Source organism: Rattus norvegicus, chromosome 11 (genome assembly GCF_036323735.1).
Source record: "Rattus norvegicus strain BN/NHsdMcwi chromosome 11, GRCr8, whole genome shotgun sequence".
Lineage (NCBI taxonomy): Eukaryota > Metazoa > Chordata > Mammalia > Rodentia > Muridae > Rattus > Rattus norvegicus.
The window spans coordinates 42,593,311-42,606,013 of NC_086029.1; the positions used below are offsets into that span (position 1 = coordinate 42,593,311).

At 47.2% G+C, this 12,703-nt stretch overlaps 1 protein-coding gene and 1 long non-coding RNA gene across 10 annotated transcripts in view; one reads left to right on the forward strand and one right to left on the reverse strand.

Moving 5' to 3' along the window:
- Tiam1 (TIAM Rac1 associated GEF 1) overlaps positions 1 to 12,703 on the reverse strand; it is a 348,754-nt gene that overhangs the window by 75,784 nt on the left and 260,267 nt on the right. For all 8 annotated transcript variants that reach the window (XM_039088432.2, XM_063270597.1, XM_039088430.2 and 5 more), the window contains 4 exons: positions 12,037 to 12,261; positions 9,865 to 10,050; positions 4,272 to 4,418; positions 2,008 to 2,082 (listed from right to left, as the gene is read on the reverse strand). In XM_039088432.2, coding sequence (XP_038944360.1) covers positions 2,008 to 2,082; positions 4,272 to 4,418; positions 9,865 to 10,050; positions 12,037 to 12,261 — 633 coding nt within the window. The remainder of the gene's footprint in view (positions 1 to 2,007; positions 2,083 to 4,271; positions 4,419 to 9,864; positions 10,051 to 12,036; positions 12,262 to 12,703) is intronic.
- LOC134481051 (uncharacterized) lies at positions 556 to 4,276 on the forward strand. 2 transcript variants are annotated; one of them, XR_010056246.1, is made up of 3 exons: positions 556 to 2,211; positions 3,213 to 3,565; positions 3,723 to 4,276. It is a non-coding gene; the product is annotated as an uncharacterized LOC134481051 (long non-coding RNA). The 2 variants fall into 2 exon arrangements; XR_010056245.1 differs by having other exon boundaries at positions 1,270 to 1,390.

Genomic DNA, 12,703 nt, shown 5'->3' on the forward strand with positions numbered 1-12,703 from the left:
CATCAGCAAGAATATCTACCACTTTATACTGCAAAGCAACAAGGAGCCCCCAAGGGAACTGTGTTCATAAAGATAATATCCTGGCACCATGGGTTGACAAGCAGCAGCGTCCAGTGTACTCCCTGGGCCACCAGGACAGCCCTGGGAGGAACAAGGCCATATCCCGATGGAGTTCAAAGAGCTTCAAGGCTCCTCACAGTGATCCTCCTCAGGATCATGACTGTCTCCTCAGCTACGCTGACTGAGGGTAGGGAGACGTGTGAACGTTGGGAAGGCCGTGTACAAATGCAGCCGGGCTGAACCTAAGCAAGGAGACTAGCCAGAGCACAAAGTATCCTGCGGCAGACGGATGATCCCTTAGGAGCCCCGTCGAATAAGCAGGGAGAGATGTGTTAGATTGTTGTAATGCCGATGTACTTGATACTCAGTATGTCAATAACGTGGCTTTATTAGGGGTTTATAACCTAAGCCACTATGGATCTACAGATTCCCAAGAACAAGGTTGAAAGTAGCTAGCTGCCTACAAGAAGAGACAGATTTCTCAATAACTGCTGGGAGGGGGGTCCAGGAATGAGGAAGGCCTTTGTGAGAGAAACCGAGTTGTGGAAGAGTCTCGGCCCTGCTTTTGAACTCTGCTGCTTCCACAAAGAAGCCAAACTCCAGGGAAAGAACTGCCCCAAAGCCATCGCTTCCCACACTCCATTACCTATGACTGGGACCTTCCCAGGCTGCCCCCACATACCCCATTAAATAAGAGCCCCTTAGCACTGGATCAACCCTGGATGTGCACCTAAACTGCTCTTTGAGGCAAGGCAAAATGCCGGGAAGGAAACTGAATTTAAACAGGTAGCCTAGAAAAAATTGGCAAACACAGACATACGAGGAACTCACAACTGTTGTCATCCCTATACCCTATGTGAAAGAAACGATGATGCATCACTTTAAATGGATTATACAGGCAAAACCAGCCACCTTCAGATATGACAAAGTATTTACAAGTATGCTTGGATTGCATAGATGTGCAGTAATTTAATTTCGTCATGAACAATTATTCACAGAGGGGGCCATGGGAATGTATTCCCTGAGCTAGCCACCTCCAGACCCAGCATGGCACATCGGGAAGTCTGAGTAAAGAAAGGCCTCTTCTGTCACCATTACTCCCCAGTTCCCTCCAATACCAAGAACTCCACCGTACTCAGGATTCTGTGGATCAGATCCTTCCAGAACACTGGGCTCAGACACTGCTGACTAATATTACTTGGTTGCTTGGTAACCAACAGCTGAATTCTGCTGCACTGATCCTGGGTATGGAAACCAGGAAATCACAACAATGTTGTGCTGTCAGCACTAGAACCACAAGGGAAGTGGAACTGGGATTCTGGAAAAGGAGGTGCCCTTTTTTGTTTTTAGCAAGGCTACAAAAAGTGGCTATGGGGAAATCGGTGTCTTTCCGGGGTTTTAATCGTGACAGTTTGAAAGCCCCTATTAAATTCAAGCATAAGGCTGAGTCATACCTGAGTATTAGACTTGGGAGGCAAACGCATTTAGAAGAGGAGGGGGAGAGGAGGAGGAAAAGGGGGAGGAAGAAGAGGAGAAGGAGGAGGAGGAGGAGGAACATACTATCAGAACACTCCTTTGAAATTAATGGGAAGAACATAGCTTGTGTGGGCAGAGAGTGAGGTCACCTCTTCGGAATAAAAGTTGTACATAAGAAGGAATTAGAAATGACACAAAGTATTCAGCTAACTCAGAACTCAAATCTTATATTCTAGTTGGAATCTTAAACGGCAGATGACACATTAGGAAAACATTATGTCAGCAGGGAAATGCTCTTATTAGCACCGAGATTTAATGGTTTTCCCCACCTCATGGTAACCTGTTAAAGATCGTCTGTAAGAACCTGATCGCTTCAGTCTTTCATACAGAGTGTACTGAATTTTAGTTTCCCCCAAATCAGCACCGCGCACGGGCTGATGCCCTTGTGTGTGAATACGTGTTGATTTTTACCTTGCCGTCTGGAACAGAGTCATCAAATATTCCCTCTAAAGATCTCTTTACAGCATCGGTCCCCTCTCCAAACACCTGCATAGACAAAAGCATCATCTTAAAAAAGGGAAATCTGGTCAACAGGACAAAGGAAGCACGGAACTCTGAATGATGGGAGAGGCTTTCGGAAACCACAGCAGGGCTCAGGCGCTCCTGGATCCCAGAGTATGTCACAATTTAGGGTGGCAAACCACAAGAATCAGGTCAAACTTCACACACCTTCAATAGCTCACACATAAAGAAATGGTTTGTTGTCAGATGTGAATAATCCAGTTTAAAAGATAGATCGCAAGAACGAATAAACAAGGCTCATTCAGAGAGAAGATTTTCTCTCACGGACCAAGGTAGTCACTTACCCATAATTACACAATCACATCCTTCAGGAGAGTTGGAGAACATATTTACAGCTTTGGTGTTTTATATAAGAGGAGGTAGAAAAGGGTTTTGGTTTTAATTTAAATACCAGAAAAGTATTTTTTGAAATATTATGTGTTCTGTAACTTAAAGACATTACAAAAATGATCAATACCCAAACACAGACATAATAAAATTCTATATGCAGGTTATTAAATGAGCATGTGATTGGCGTGTGTGTGTGTGTGTGTGTGTGTGTGTGTGTGTCCAGTAAAAATGAAGCTTCAGAAACTAATTCAGAGTCCTGAATTAGTGATGAAATTTCTATCATAGTATTTATGGCTAAGAAAGACTTTGTAAAAATTTACTTTAGGAATTATAAGAATGATTTAAAAACATATTGTGAAGATGTTTGCTGACATCTATTGAAATTCGGTTACACATTTCGGTAGTCTACAGTGTAACCTGATGGATGCCCAGATGATAAGGCCATATAAACCAAGAGTTTTGATAAAAGGTAAGTCCGGATTGCAAGACCTCTCTCTCCGGAGGAGGAGGGAGATGCTGATGCTAATGGCCTCCTTCTGAAGGGGAGGCAGAGAGCCTCTGGATCTTGACTGTGCCAGGTCTGTCCTTCTCTCCTGAAGATTAAAAAGTGCAAGCTGCTCACGCCCGCATGTATCACACACTTAACTGGTCTCCTTCAGGGTCCATCAGGACAGAAAAATGCCATGTTTCAAAGGGGAGAGTGTTGGCCAATTGGGAAACGTAGGACAGCAGTCTTCAGGACTAACTACTTCTCCATCCCTTAGGAAGTTGTTGGCTGCAATTCTCAGAGTTAACCGTAAGGGAATCCTGTGATCCAGTCAGCTTTGCTCAAGGGCATCATCACATGTGGATTACACTGGTGATCTGGTGAAAGCCTCACAAATGTTGAGCTCTGGGCTGTGCACACCACGGTAGTCCATGAAATGAAGACTCAATCCAAAGAGACCCAAGTCCCTCGTCCAAGTAGTTGGAGGGCATTCACTTCCCGATGTCAATGGGGACAGAGGACAGTCATGGGGAGCGACAGCAGCTGGAGAGAGGCCTCAACTAGAAGAGTGAAGAGAAAGGCCACTGGTCCCTGTTACACAGGGCTCCACCAAGCATCAGCCCAGACCAAGTGAGTACATGATCCTGTTAGGCTTGGATCTGAGTAGAAGCAGTCATGGTATCCTCAAATTCTTGGGTCCTCGTTCCTATAGGCCAAGGAGCTGCCCATTTAAGGTTACCTTCCAAATCTCAGAGGCAAAGAAACAGACGGTCACATTTCCCTACAGGTTGCCTTTGATCCAGCATCAGAGATGGCTTATGAAGATTATATTTAATGTTTACTTGGCTTCCTATGGAACCTGCTCTGTTCTGAGGACTTACGGGAATTCTGCACTTTCTTTGGTAGGTCTGTAATTAACCAGAGTTTGGGTAGGGGGCAGGTGGGAGATGGATGTCGATGACAGACTAATGGCACAGCTCCATGTTTGGGCTATAAACTACTTATTAAAAACTGGCAGAACTAAAGTGTCAAGTTGATTTAAAATGTCAGTAAAGAGACACACACACACAAGGACACTCACAGATACACACGTGCACGCACCCACACACACGTGCACACTCACACAAGGACACTCACAGATATACACACACACAAAGACACATACATGCACACTCACACACACACACACACAAGGACACTCACAGATACACATGCACACTCACACACAGACACACACACAGGGGCACTCACAGACACGCACATGCATGCAGGCACACATGACCAACACAGAAGCAACATTAGTGGGTGGATCCTTTGTGCGGACTCTGGGACCTACCTGGTTGATGGTTGGGCGCCCCTGCTTCTTTTTGGAGGTAGTGTCTAGGCCCCAGAGAGAAGAAAACCTGCTCCTCCGCTTGCTCGCAGACCTGGACATAGCCTGAGTACGCCTTCTCACCCCGATCTCGCCAGTGCGGGCCGCCACCTGGGATTGGTTAAGACAGAAGCCGCTGCAGGGCTGACACCCGTGTCTTGAGTCGCCACCCATTCCCACCCTTCAATAACCCCCTCTCCCAGGACAGCAATGACCCTAGTGTTCAAGCATTAAGCTAGGCACGGGGACTCTGGGACCTTTGCTGATGGAAAAGAAGAGTTGGCGAGCCCGATCGCTGTAGAAAATCAATAATAATAAATAAAATGGTGAATAAAACGCGCCGTGTTGCTGAGAGTTCGCTGCCCTCCAGCCAGGCCGAGCTGCTGTACCTGCTGCTTGGAGCCAGGCTCACTTGAGGAGCCTCCTCAGAGCCACTGAGCTGTTTCTGCGTTTTAATTAAAATTGACACCGAAGGTTTCTGGCTGCCATGATTTCACTAAAACTAAACCAGCCAATCTCTTCATTCTCTTAGAAAATAGAAAACCATACTCTTTGTAAGCAAGTAATTCGTGGCCCCAATATCCAGGGTCTCCACTAGGAAATTCATGTGTCTGGGCACTCGGCCAAGAAGTCAAAGTTGGCTTCTCTTTGGAGTGGGGCATGCACTGTCACCAGTTCTAGTCAATGGGGCAGCTTCTAGGAAATGTTCTCAAAAGAGGGGGCTTTCTACTCTCTTTGACAGAGTTCATCCCCAGTAATAGGATCACAGCCTAAAACATCAAGTCTTTTCCAGGATGAAAGACCAAGGAAGAGAACTACCTCGCAGACTGGACTACTGAGCTAATCTCCCCCACCCCTCTCTGTCTCTCTCTCTGTGTCTCTGTCTCTCCCTCTCTCTCTCCTTTGTCTTTCTCTGTCTCTCTGTCTCTCTGTGTCTCTTCCTCTCTCTCTCTCTGTCTCTCTCTCTCTGTCTCTCTCTCTCTGTCTCTCTCTCTCCCTCTCTCCTCTGTCTTTGTCTCTCCTGTCTTTCTGTCTCTCTGTCTCTCTCTGTCTCTCTCTGTCTATCTCTCTGTCTTTCTCTGTCTCTCCTCTGTCTTTTTCTGTCTCCCTGTCTCCCCCTCTGTCTTTCTCTGTCTCTTCCTCTCTCTCTGTCTCTCTCTGTCTTTCTGTCTCTCTGTCTTTCTCTCTCTCTGTCTGTATCTCTCTTTCTCTCTCTATCTCTCTTTCTCTCTGTGTCTTTCTCTCTCTCTGTCTCTCTGTCTTTCTCTCTCTGTGTCTCTCTCTCTGTATCTCTCTGTCTCTCCCTCTGTCTCTCTCTGTCTCTCCCTCTGTGTCTGTCTCTCCCTCTGTCTTTCTCTCTCTGTCTCTCTGCCTCCCCCCCCCACTCTGTCTCTTTCTCTCCTCTGTCTTTTACATTGTGTTGGGGATTAAACCAGGACCTTAGACAAGCTCAGCAAGCACTCTACCACTGGGCTATAGCCAAGGCAACAGATGTATTAATGAATGGAGGGTTTTCTCTCATGCGTATATGCACTGTCTCATATATATGCACATATCTGTGTGTATACATATATATATACACACATACACAATGTGTTATATGTGTAATATATATATATGTTATATATACATACACACATATACACATATATATACATATATGTATATGTATACGTATATATATATATATATGTATGTATGTATATGTATAATGCAGATCTTCCACAACTTACATATGTTTAGGTGGAGAGGAAATTACACTTATATTTCTTTTTAAAGCTGTACTCTGCTGAGGTGCCTCTGAGGTACCATCTAACCAGGGAAACCTTTCAGAACAGAATTTTCACATTTGAAGCTCCACTGTGACAGCTGCAGGAGTGGGGGCTCTGAGGACTCCAGGAAGTCTGCAGACTCTCCAGGCTTGACCTTTACCCTACAGGTTCTACGCAGTGTTCCGGGAACTTTAGGGCTCTTCTGCCAGGAGATCTCAGCAGGCCACCCACAGAATCTCCTTTCAAAAGGGCGAGGTAGGAGGCACAGCCAGTCAGACTGGAAATGAAAGCCCCCACCTGCTCTCTGTCGCTGGAGGTGAATGTCTAAGAACCTACTTGTCACAGGTTCCCACGCGGGCAACTCCCAATGTGCCAGATGCCAACTGGCAGCGGCCTTGGGGATGAATTAGTATTGGGTAACACGGGGGGCCTCCCAGCCCTCAGCCTGACAGCCACAAGGCATCTCCCTGAGCCTCTGGTATTGACAGTATCAACAGCGGATTCCCAGCAAGTGGATGAGCAAGGACCCCCACATGCATCTGAGGACTGGTGCCAGCCTCTCGGGGCATTAAGGAGAAGAGTGGACTCAGATGTAACAGAGGGGTGAGAGGCCTTGGGGTCTTGCACTGTCTCGGCTAAGTACTTAAGAAACACAGATCAGGGAATTAAGAAGGGGGAGCCGAGACTCCCGTGGGAATTTTGATGAGAAAGATTTTAACCTACACTTGTTCTTTTGGTATTTAAAGGGGGGGGGTCCCCCACACACAGCAGGTATCATAAAACATGTCTGGTCTCTCCTTTCTGAGCTGAAGGCAGACAAAGGTTATAAAATGAGTAGATCAGAACATGCTGACATGTGTGTTCCCGCGGCTCTGTAGACACAGAGGAAACGGTGTTCAACTAAGCAAGCTGTTTGGTCTCAGTGAATTTACAAACAGCAAAGGCTACTTGTAAGTACATCTGTCTGTCTGTCTGTCTGCCCTCACGCTACACACAGGTACCCAGGAGGGGTGAGCACCCTGTATCTGTGGATTTCAGCAACCTCACATCGAAATGATTCAGGGAGAAATGTTCCATATGCTGGGCATGTTGAGACATTTTCCTTGTTGCTGTTCAGTAACAGTGTAAGTACCTGCAGAACCTTCCCATCGTATTGGGCGGCACCATAGGTAACCTACATGTGCTTTAAAGTGCAGGGGAGGGTAAGCTCGGGCTACGTGGGGACAGTATGCCACTTTGTGTGAGGCACTTGACCACCTCCTTCGGTATCTGAGGGGCTCCTGATGCTGCTCTTCTGAGGATGTTGACGGGTGCTGTCCCAGCGGGCGTGTGTTAGCCTGCTCATTTCCTTCCCAGCATGCCTCTCTCGGTGACTGACTGGCTGGCTGACTTAGGCTGCACAAAGGCTAGCAGTTATTTTCAAGTGCTAAGGCCCTGTAGGCTGTACCAGTAGCTACCCCCCCCCCCAGCCCTCTCAAGACAATAATGACCAGAGGGGTACAGGAGAACAGGCTGGCAGAGGTTTCTCAATGATCGCCCAGACAATGCCTCCTCTGTGGCAGGCACCTGACTAGCTAGCTATCAGTCAGCTCATCTGTGCAAACAAGAACAATGATAACCTTTCTTCAAAGAATACAGCGGGGACCCTTCAGTTAATGAAGGCAAATCACTCAGCAGGGCTGAGGCTCTCCTAGTGAATGGGACTCCCATTGTAGCTCAAAGCCCTCCCCTGGCCCTGGAACCCTTGCACCTCCTCCACCCCCACTTAAAAGGAGGGGGGATGTCCTAGACAAAGGAGAGATTGAAGAATGAGTCAAGTCCCATTGAGAGGAGGGGACCCTTAGGGTCAAATGACAAGGAGAAATTGGGGGCAGGGTGTCCAATAAATCAGACTGAAATCCCCTGCTTGGGCTGTTCCTCAAGAGCCCGTGCAGGAAATAGAACGAGACACTCAAGAGAGTAACCTAACTTGTTCTGTCTCACGTCAAAGCCTTGCTGCAGTCAGGCCAGGATGCATGGGCACCAAGGTTTCTGCCACTGAGGCAGATGGCAAGAAACAGAAGAGCATTAGAGGCGGGCTTTGGGAATTAAACAGTACTCTTCCAAATAACCGAGCAAAGGCCTTCGGTCACCAACTTCTTCAAAGGGGCAGATTTAGCACAGCTCCCACCAAATGAGGGACGTACACATCGCAGACATTCAGAGAGGGTTATTTCTAAACTTCCTTTGGGCCAAAGATCTTTCCTAAGGTCGAAGAACGATTATGACAAGTGGCTCAACACTTTTCCTTGTCTGTTTCAGAGGCATAAATAAGCATGTACGTTGGACAGAGAGGGTTAAACCGTATTTCTTCACGATATATCATAGTCAGTAAAGGAGAGAAGAAGGGTGTGGATACTAGAGATTGACAGGTGGTGGTGCCTCACCTGAGCCTGCCTGTTTATAAAAATAAAAACATAAGCACTTGATTAAGATATTCTGATGGGAGCGAAGTGAAAATGTCCATCTCATATTTTCTCCCCACACAGAAAAAAGATTTGGCTAAGTTAAAAACTGGTGTTCAGGTCTCCAGGTAACAGACCTAGACCACAGGGTAAGTGAAAACTCGGTTCAGGACTTGGCCCTCACTTGCCCCGTTATTACAGAAAACAAAAAAAAAAAAAAAAAAACAAAACAAAACAAAACTGTAACAGCCACAGAGAGGCAAGAAGGGCTGAAATTAGTAGACGAGACCGTTTTAGCAAACTGTAGAAACCGGTGTGATACCTCTTCCAAAATGCAACCCCCCCCCCATTATCTGAATGATGACACTAATCTACTTACAAAGAAATGCAAACACCTTGGACCGAATTATAGCTCAGAATTCAGTGGAGGGCTCAGCGGTGCCCCGGCTGGGACTTCCCAGGGCAGTTCTGCACCTTGGCACTTAACATCTATCTAATTCCACAGCAAACGGGTCACAGAGGGTGTCCCCCTAGATGGGCTACAACATACATGTTGATTGTACATGGGTCACTTTTCCCCTTTGGCAGAAATGGGCCCAAAGTACATAAAGCTGTAACTTAGCAAGCATTCGGGACTACAGATTGTCAACAAGGCACAACCACATCACCTGCGGCTCGAGCTAGGGGTCAGACAAAAGCCTCTTCCTTAGGAGAATACGTGTCTGGTTCTGTCAACACTGAGACTTGGCCTTCCTCTAACACGCCATATATTTACAGCCATCAAACTATGGCAAAGTGAGACCTCCAATCTCCACAGAGAGCTGTGTTTGACGTAGGTCGTGTGGGGGACTGAGGAGAGCACATCTACCCACGAGGGAAGAGATTTATTCACAAAGAAAAGCCCTCCATCGATCATTTACATTTTTTAACTTTGCCAAAACTGCCTAAAATAACATCTATCTACAAACACTGCAGTGACCATATCTTTAGACAGCACTGTCATGGGGCTGGAGTGTAGCTCAAGGGTAGAGTGCTTATCTTGCATGTGTGCGATCTTGGCTTCAATTCCCAACACCACGGACAGGGGGTGGGTTGGCCAAAGGATGTGGGAACAGGGCCTTTTGCATTTTCCTTACACAATAGCTTAAGCCCTACCAAAAAGTGAGTTAAGCCCATTTCCACACAGGTTCTAAAAAACTGTGCATTAACATCAAAGTGAAGACTTTTTGGAAATCTGTATTGGGCAGCAAACTAGGGAAACACTTCCAGATCCCTTTCAGGTCCTGCTCAGGATCAAGCACTGGGATGGGTATTTTCCCAAAACTCACTTGTGCTACTCACCAGGGCGTGAAAAGATGATACCGAAAAGATGCCAAGGCGGCCCATGGCCACCTTGGTGGGCCGGCTGGCAAAACCTAGGAGTCGTTTGGGGTTTGGCAGCTCCCCGCCCTGGAGGCTGGCAAGGTAACAGCGGAACCGGAAAAGGTCCATCTGGAACTGTTCGAGGTTCTGCTCCCAAACGAAGATCTAGAGTAGTGAGGGGCGGGGGAAAGGGTCAAGAAAGGTAAGAACAAACGTTAGCCACCCTCTTCTCCAATAATCTTGCAGATCTGTTTATCGTAAAGGCACAATTACAATTCTAGAGGGTAAACAACGGGGGTAGGGGAAGGGGGAGGCTAGGCACCTCCTAGGGTGCACATTTTCTTCTTTACAAAGATTGTAACCATAAACTCGGTATAATAAATGCACAGTCAGTTATTGGTGCTCTCCTAGCCGAGATTTCATGTGAATGAGTGTGTGAGAGTGTGTGTGAGAGAGTGTGTGTGCAATGTGTGTGTGCATGTGTGAGTGTGTGTGTGTGTGTGTGTGTGTGTGTGTGTGTGCATGTGCAGTGTGTGTCAATTCTGACCACAGACCTAAGACAGAAGGAATAAGAATGGGGGAATTTCCAGTACCAAGAAACTTTCATGGGGACTAAGAGAGGGCTTTTACCAAGAAAAGAGAAGAAACGTGAAGTCAAAGGTCAAAAGTAAATAAACCGAAAGCTTTTTGGTAAAAGTGGGGTGATTAAAAAAGGGTTGGAAGTATTAAACTGTCAGTGGTGGATGCCCAGATACTGGGGTATGGGATTCCACCCACAGCTAGTGTCCACTCCTGTCTTTGTCACTCAAAGTGGCAAAATATTCTCTAGCTACTGATAGGACATTCAAGTAAGATCACGGAAGGCAGAGTGCATTCAAGACTAGCTCACTGACTCCATGGGCTGGAGAGGCACTCAGCAGCTAAGAGCTTTCACTGCTCTGTCAGAACCCAGGGTCTGTTCAGCACCCCGGACAACTCATGACTGCCTGTAACTTCATTTCTAGTGGTTCCGATGCCCTCTTCTGACCTCTGTGGGCACCAAGAATGTGTGTGATGCCCAGACATACAACAGGTGACACTCACACACTTAAACTCAAATCTTCAGAGAGGACAACGTGAGAGGTCATTGGTGACATCTCCCTTTGATCTCTGGTAAAGTCAGTGAGAACACAGACATTTATGATGGCGGTGTTCACAGCAGCCGAGAAGCTGCAAATGGCTCAAATGCTCATCAAAGGAGAAATGGCTGTCTGTACAAGGGAATAGGGAACAGGCTCAAAGGAGGAAGGCATGCAGGTATGGAAGCGAGGGTGCGGCAGACCAAACTCCAGAGGTTCTGCTAAGGGAAGAAGGCAGGCACAAGGTTCACCTGCAGTTATATTACTGGGGAGCATCTCACAGGGAAACCCTTCAAGCAGAGAGCAGAGACGGGGGGGGGGGGGGGGCAACACGAGTTAGGGTCCTGTTAGAGGTAGGCGAAGGAAGTGGCCACATGCGCTGACTGCTAGGCTGTTGCTCATGTCATGTGGATTTTTTGCTATGGGAACTTTCCTTGTGAGTAGCTTTGTGAATTTAAAAACTACAGCAGGCAATAACAGAAAGAACAGAGCGAAGGGCCCTATGTACCCTATAGCTATAGTGATCGTGTTCAGACTCTTGTCATCTCTTAGGCACTACAGTACAGCAATAATTTCTATCTACGAGGCATCACAGATGACACAGGGAGGGGTTAAGATACACGAGAGGATGTGCGAAGCTTAGGTCAAGGACCGGGGCATACACAGATTTGGGTTTCTGCGAGGTTCTTGAAACCAATTCCCAATGTAGCGAGAGACGGCTGAGTGGACTTTCAAACAACACCCGTCACTCTTTAAATTTGGGTTTCTAAGTTCATTGAGGAAATCGGGGTCAGAGGTCAGCTCCACGATAAGGTGGGGAGGGGAATCCTAGATTTCAAATGGCAGCTTCCCCTGGAAACACAAGGATGGGAGGAGCCGGAAGGCTCTTCTCCTGCCTTCTGTTCATGTCTTATTGTTCCCTCCAGAGCAAAACAATCAATTCTAAACAAAGGGCGGGGAAGCGTGGCAGCCAAAGGGAAGAGTTTGACAGTCTGGGAGACAGCGCTGCCGAGAGAACAGAGATGGCGGTCACCTGGTCAAGTATGGTCTTCTTCTTCTTCGCGTCCGTGACGGAGGACAGCTGCATCTCGCCCATCTTCTTCATTTTCTCGTCCATGTCAATCTTTTGCTCCAGCTTCTTGATTTCCGACTTGAGGAGGCGGAGCGTGTCTTCCTTGTGGTGGTGCCTTGCGACCGCAGCTGCGCAGGCAGAGTGGATGGCCGTGATCCAGTTCTCCAGCTCTGTCTGGCTGGTGGTCTATATGAGAAGGGAGCAGGGAGAAGAGGCCTCTTCTTAGAAGTTCACAGAAACTAGCAGTGTGTCCCAGGAGGTGGTGTCAGAGGCAAGGTGTCAGGTCTAAACAGACAGACAGATCACACACACACACACACACACACACACACACACACACACACACACACACGACTTTAGCGTACCCTATCTAGAAATCCACAAAAGAGGGCCAGCCCCTAATCCACCCACAACCACTCAAACAGCATCCTCAAAGAAGCCATGTGTTAACAACCAATTCGCCTAAGAAATCCTGTTGCTTAAATGGTTCTTCCAAAGAACCTATCCCAGGTTTAAGCAGCTCTATCAAAAGGATACGGAGAGGCTCAAGGCAGCCAGGATCAAGGGCCTTAGGGAGCTCCAGGACTACATCCATGACCAGCATCGACCCATGAGCCATCCACAAACT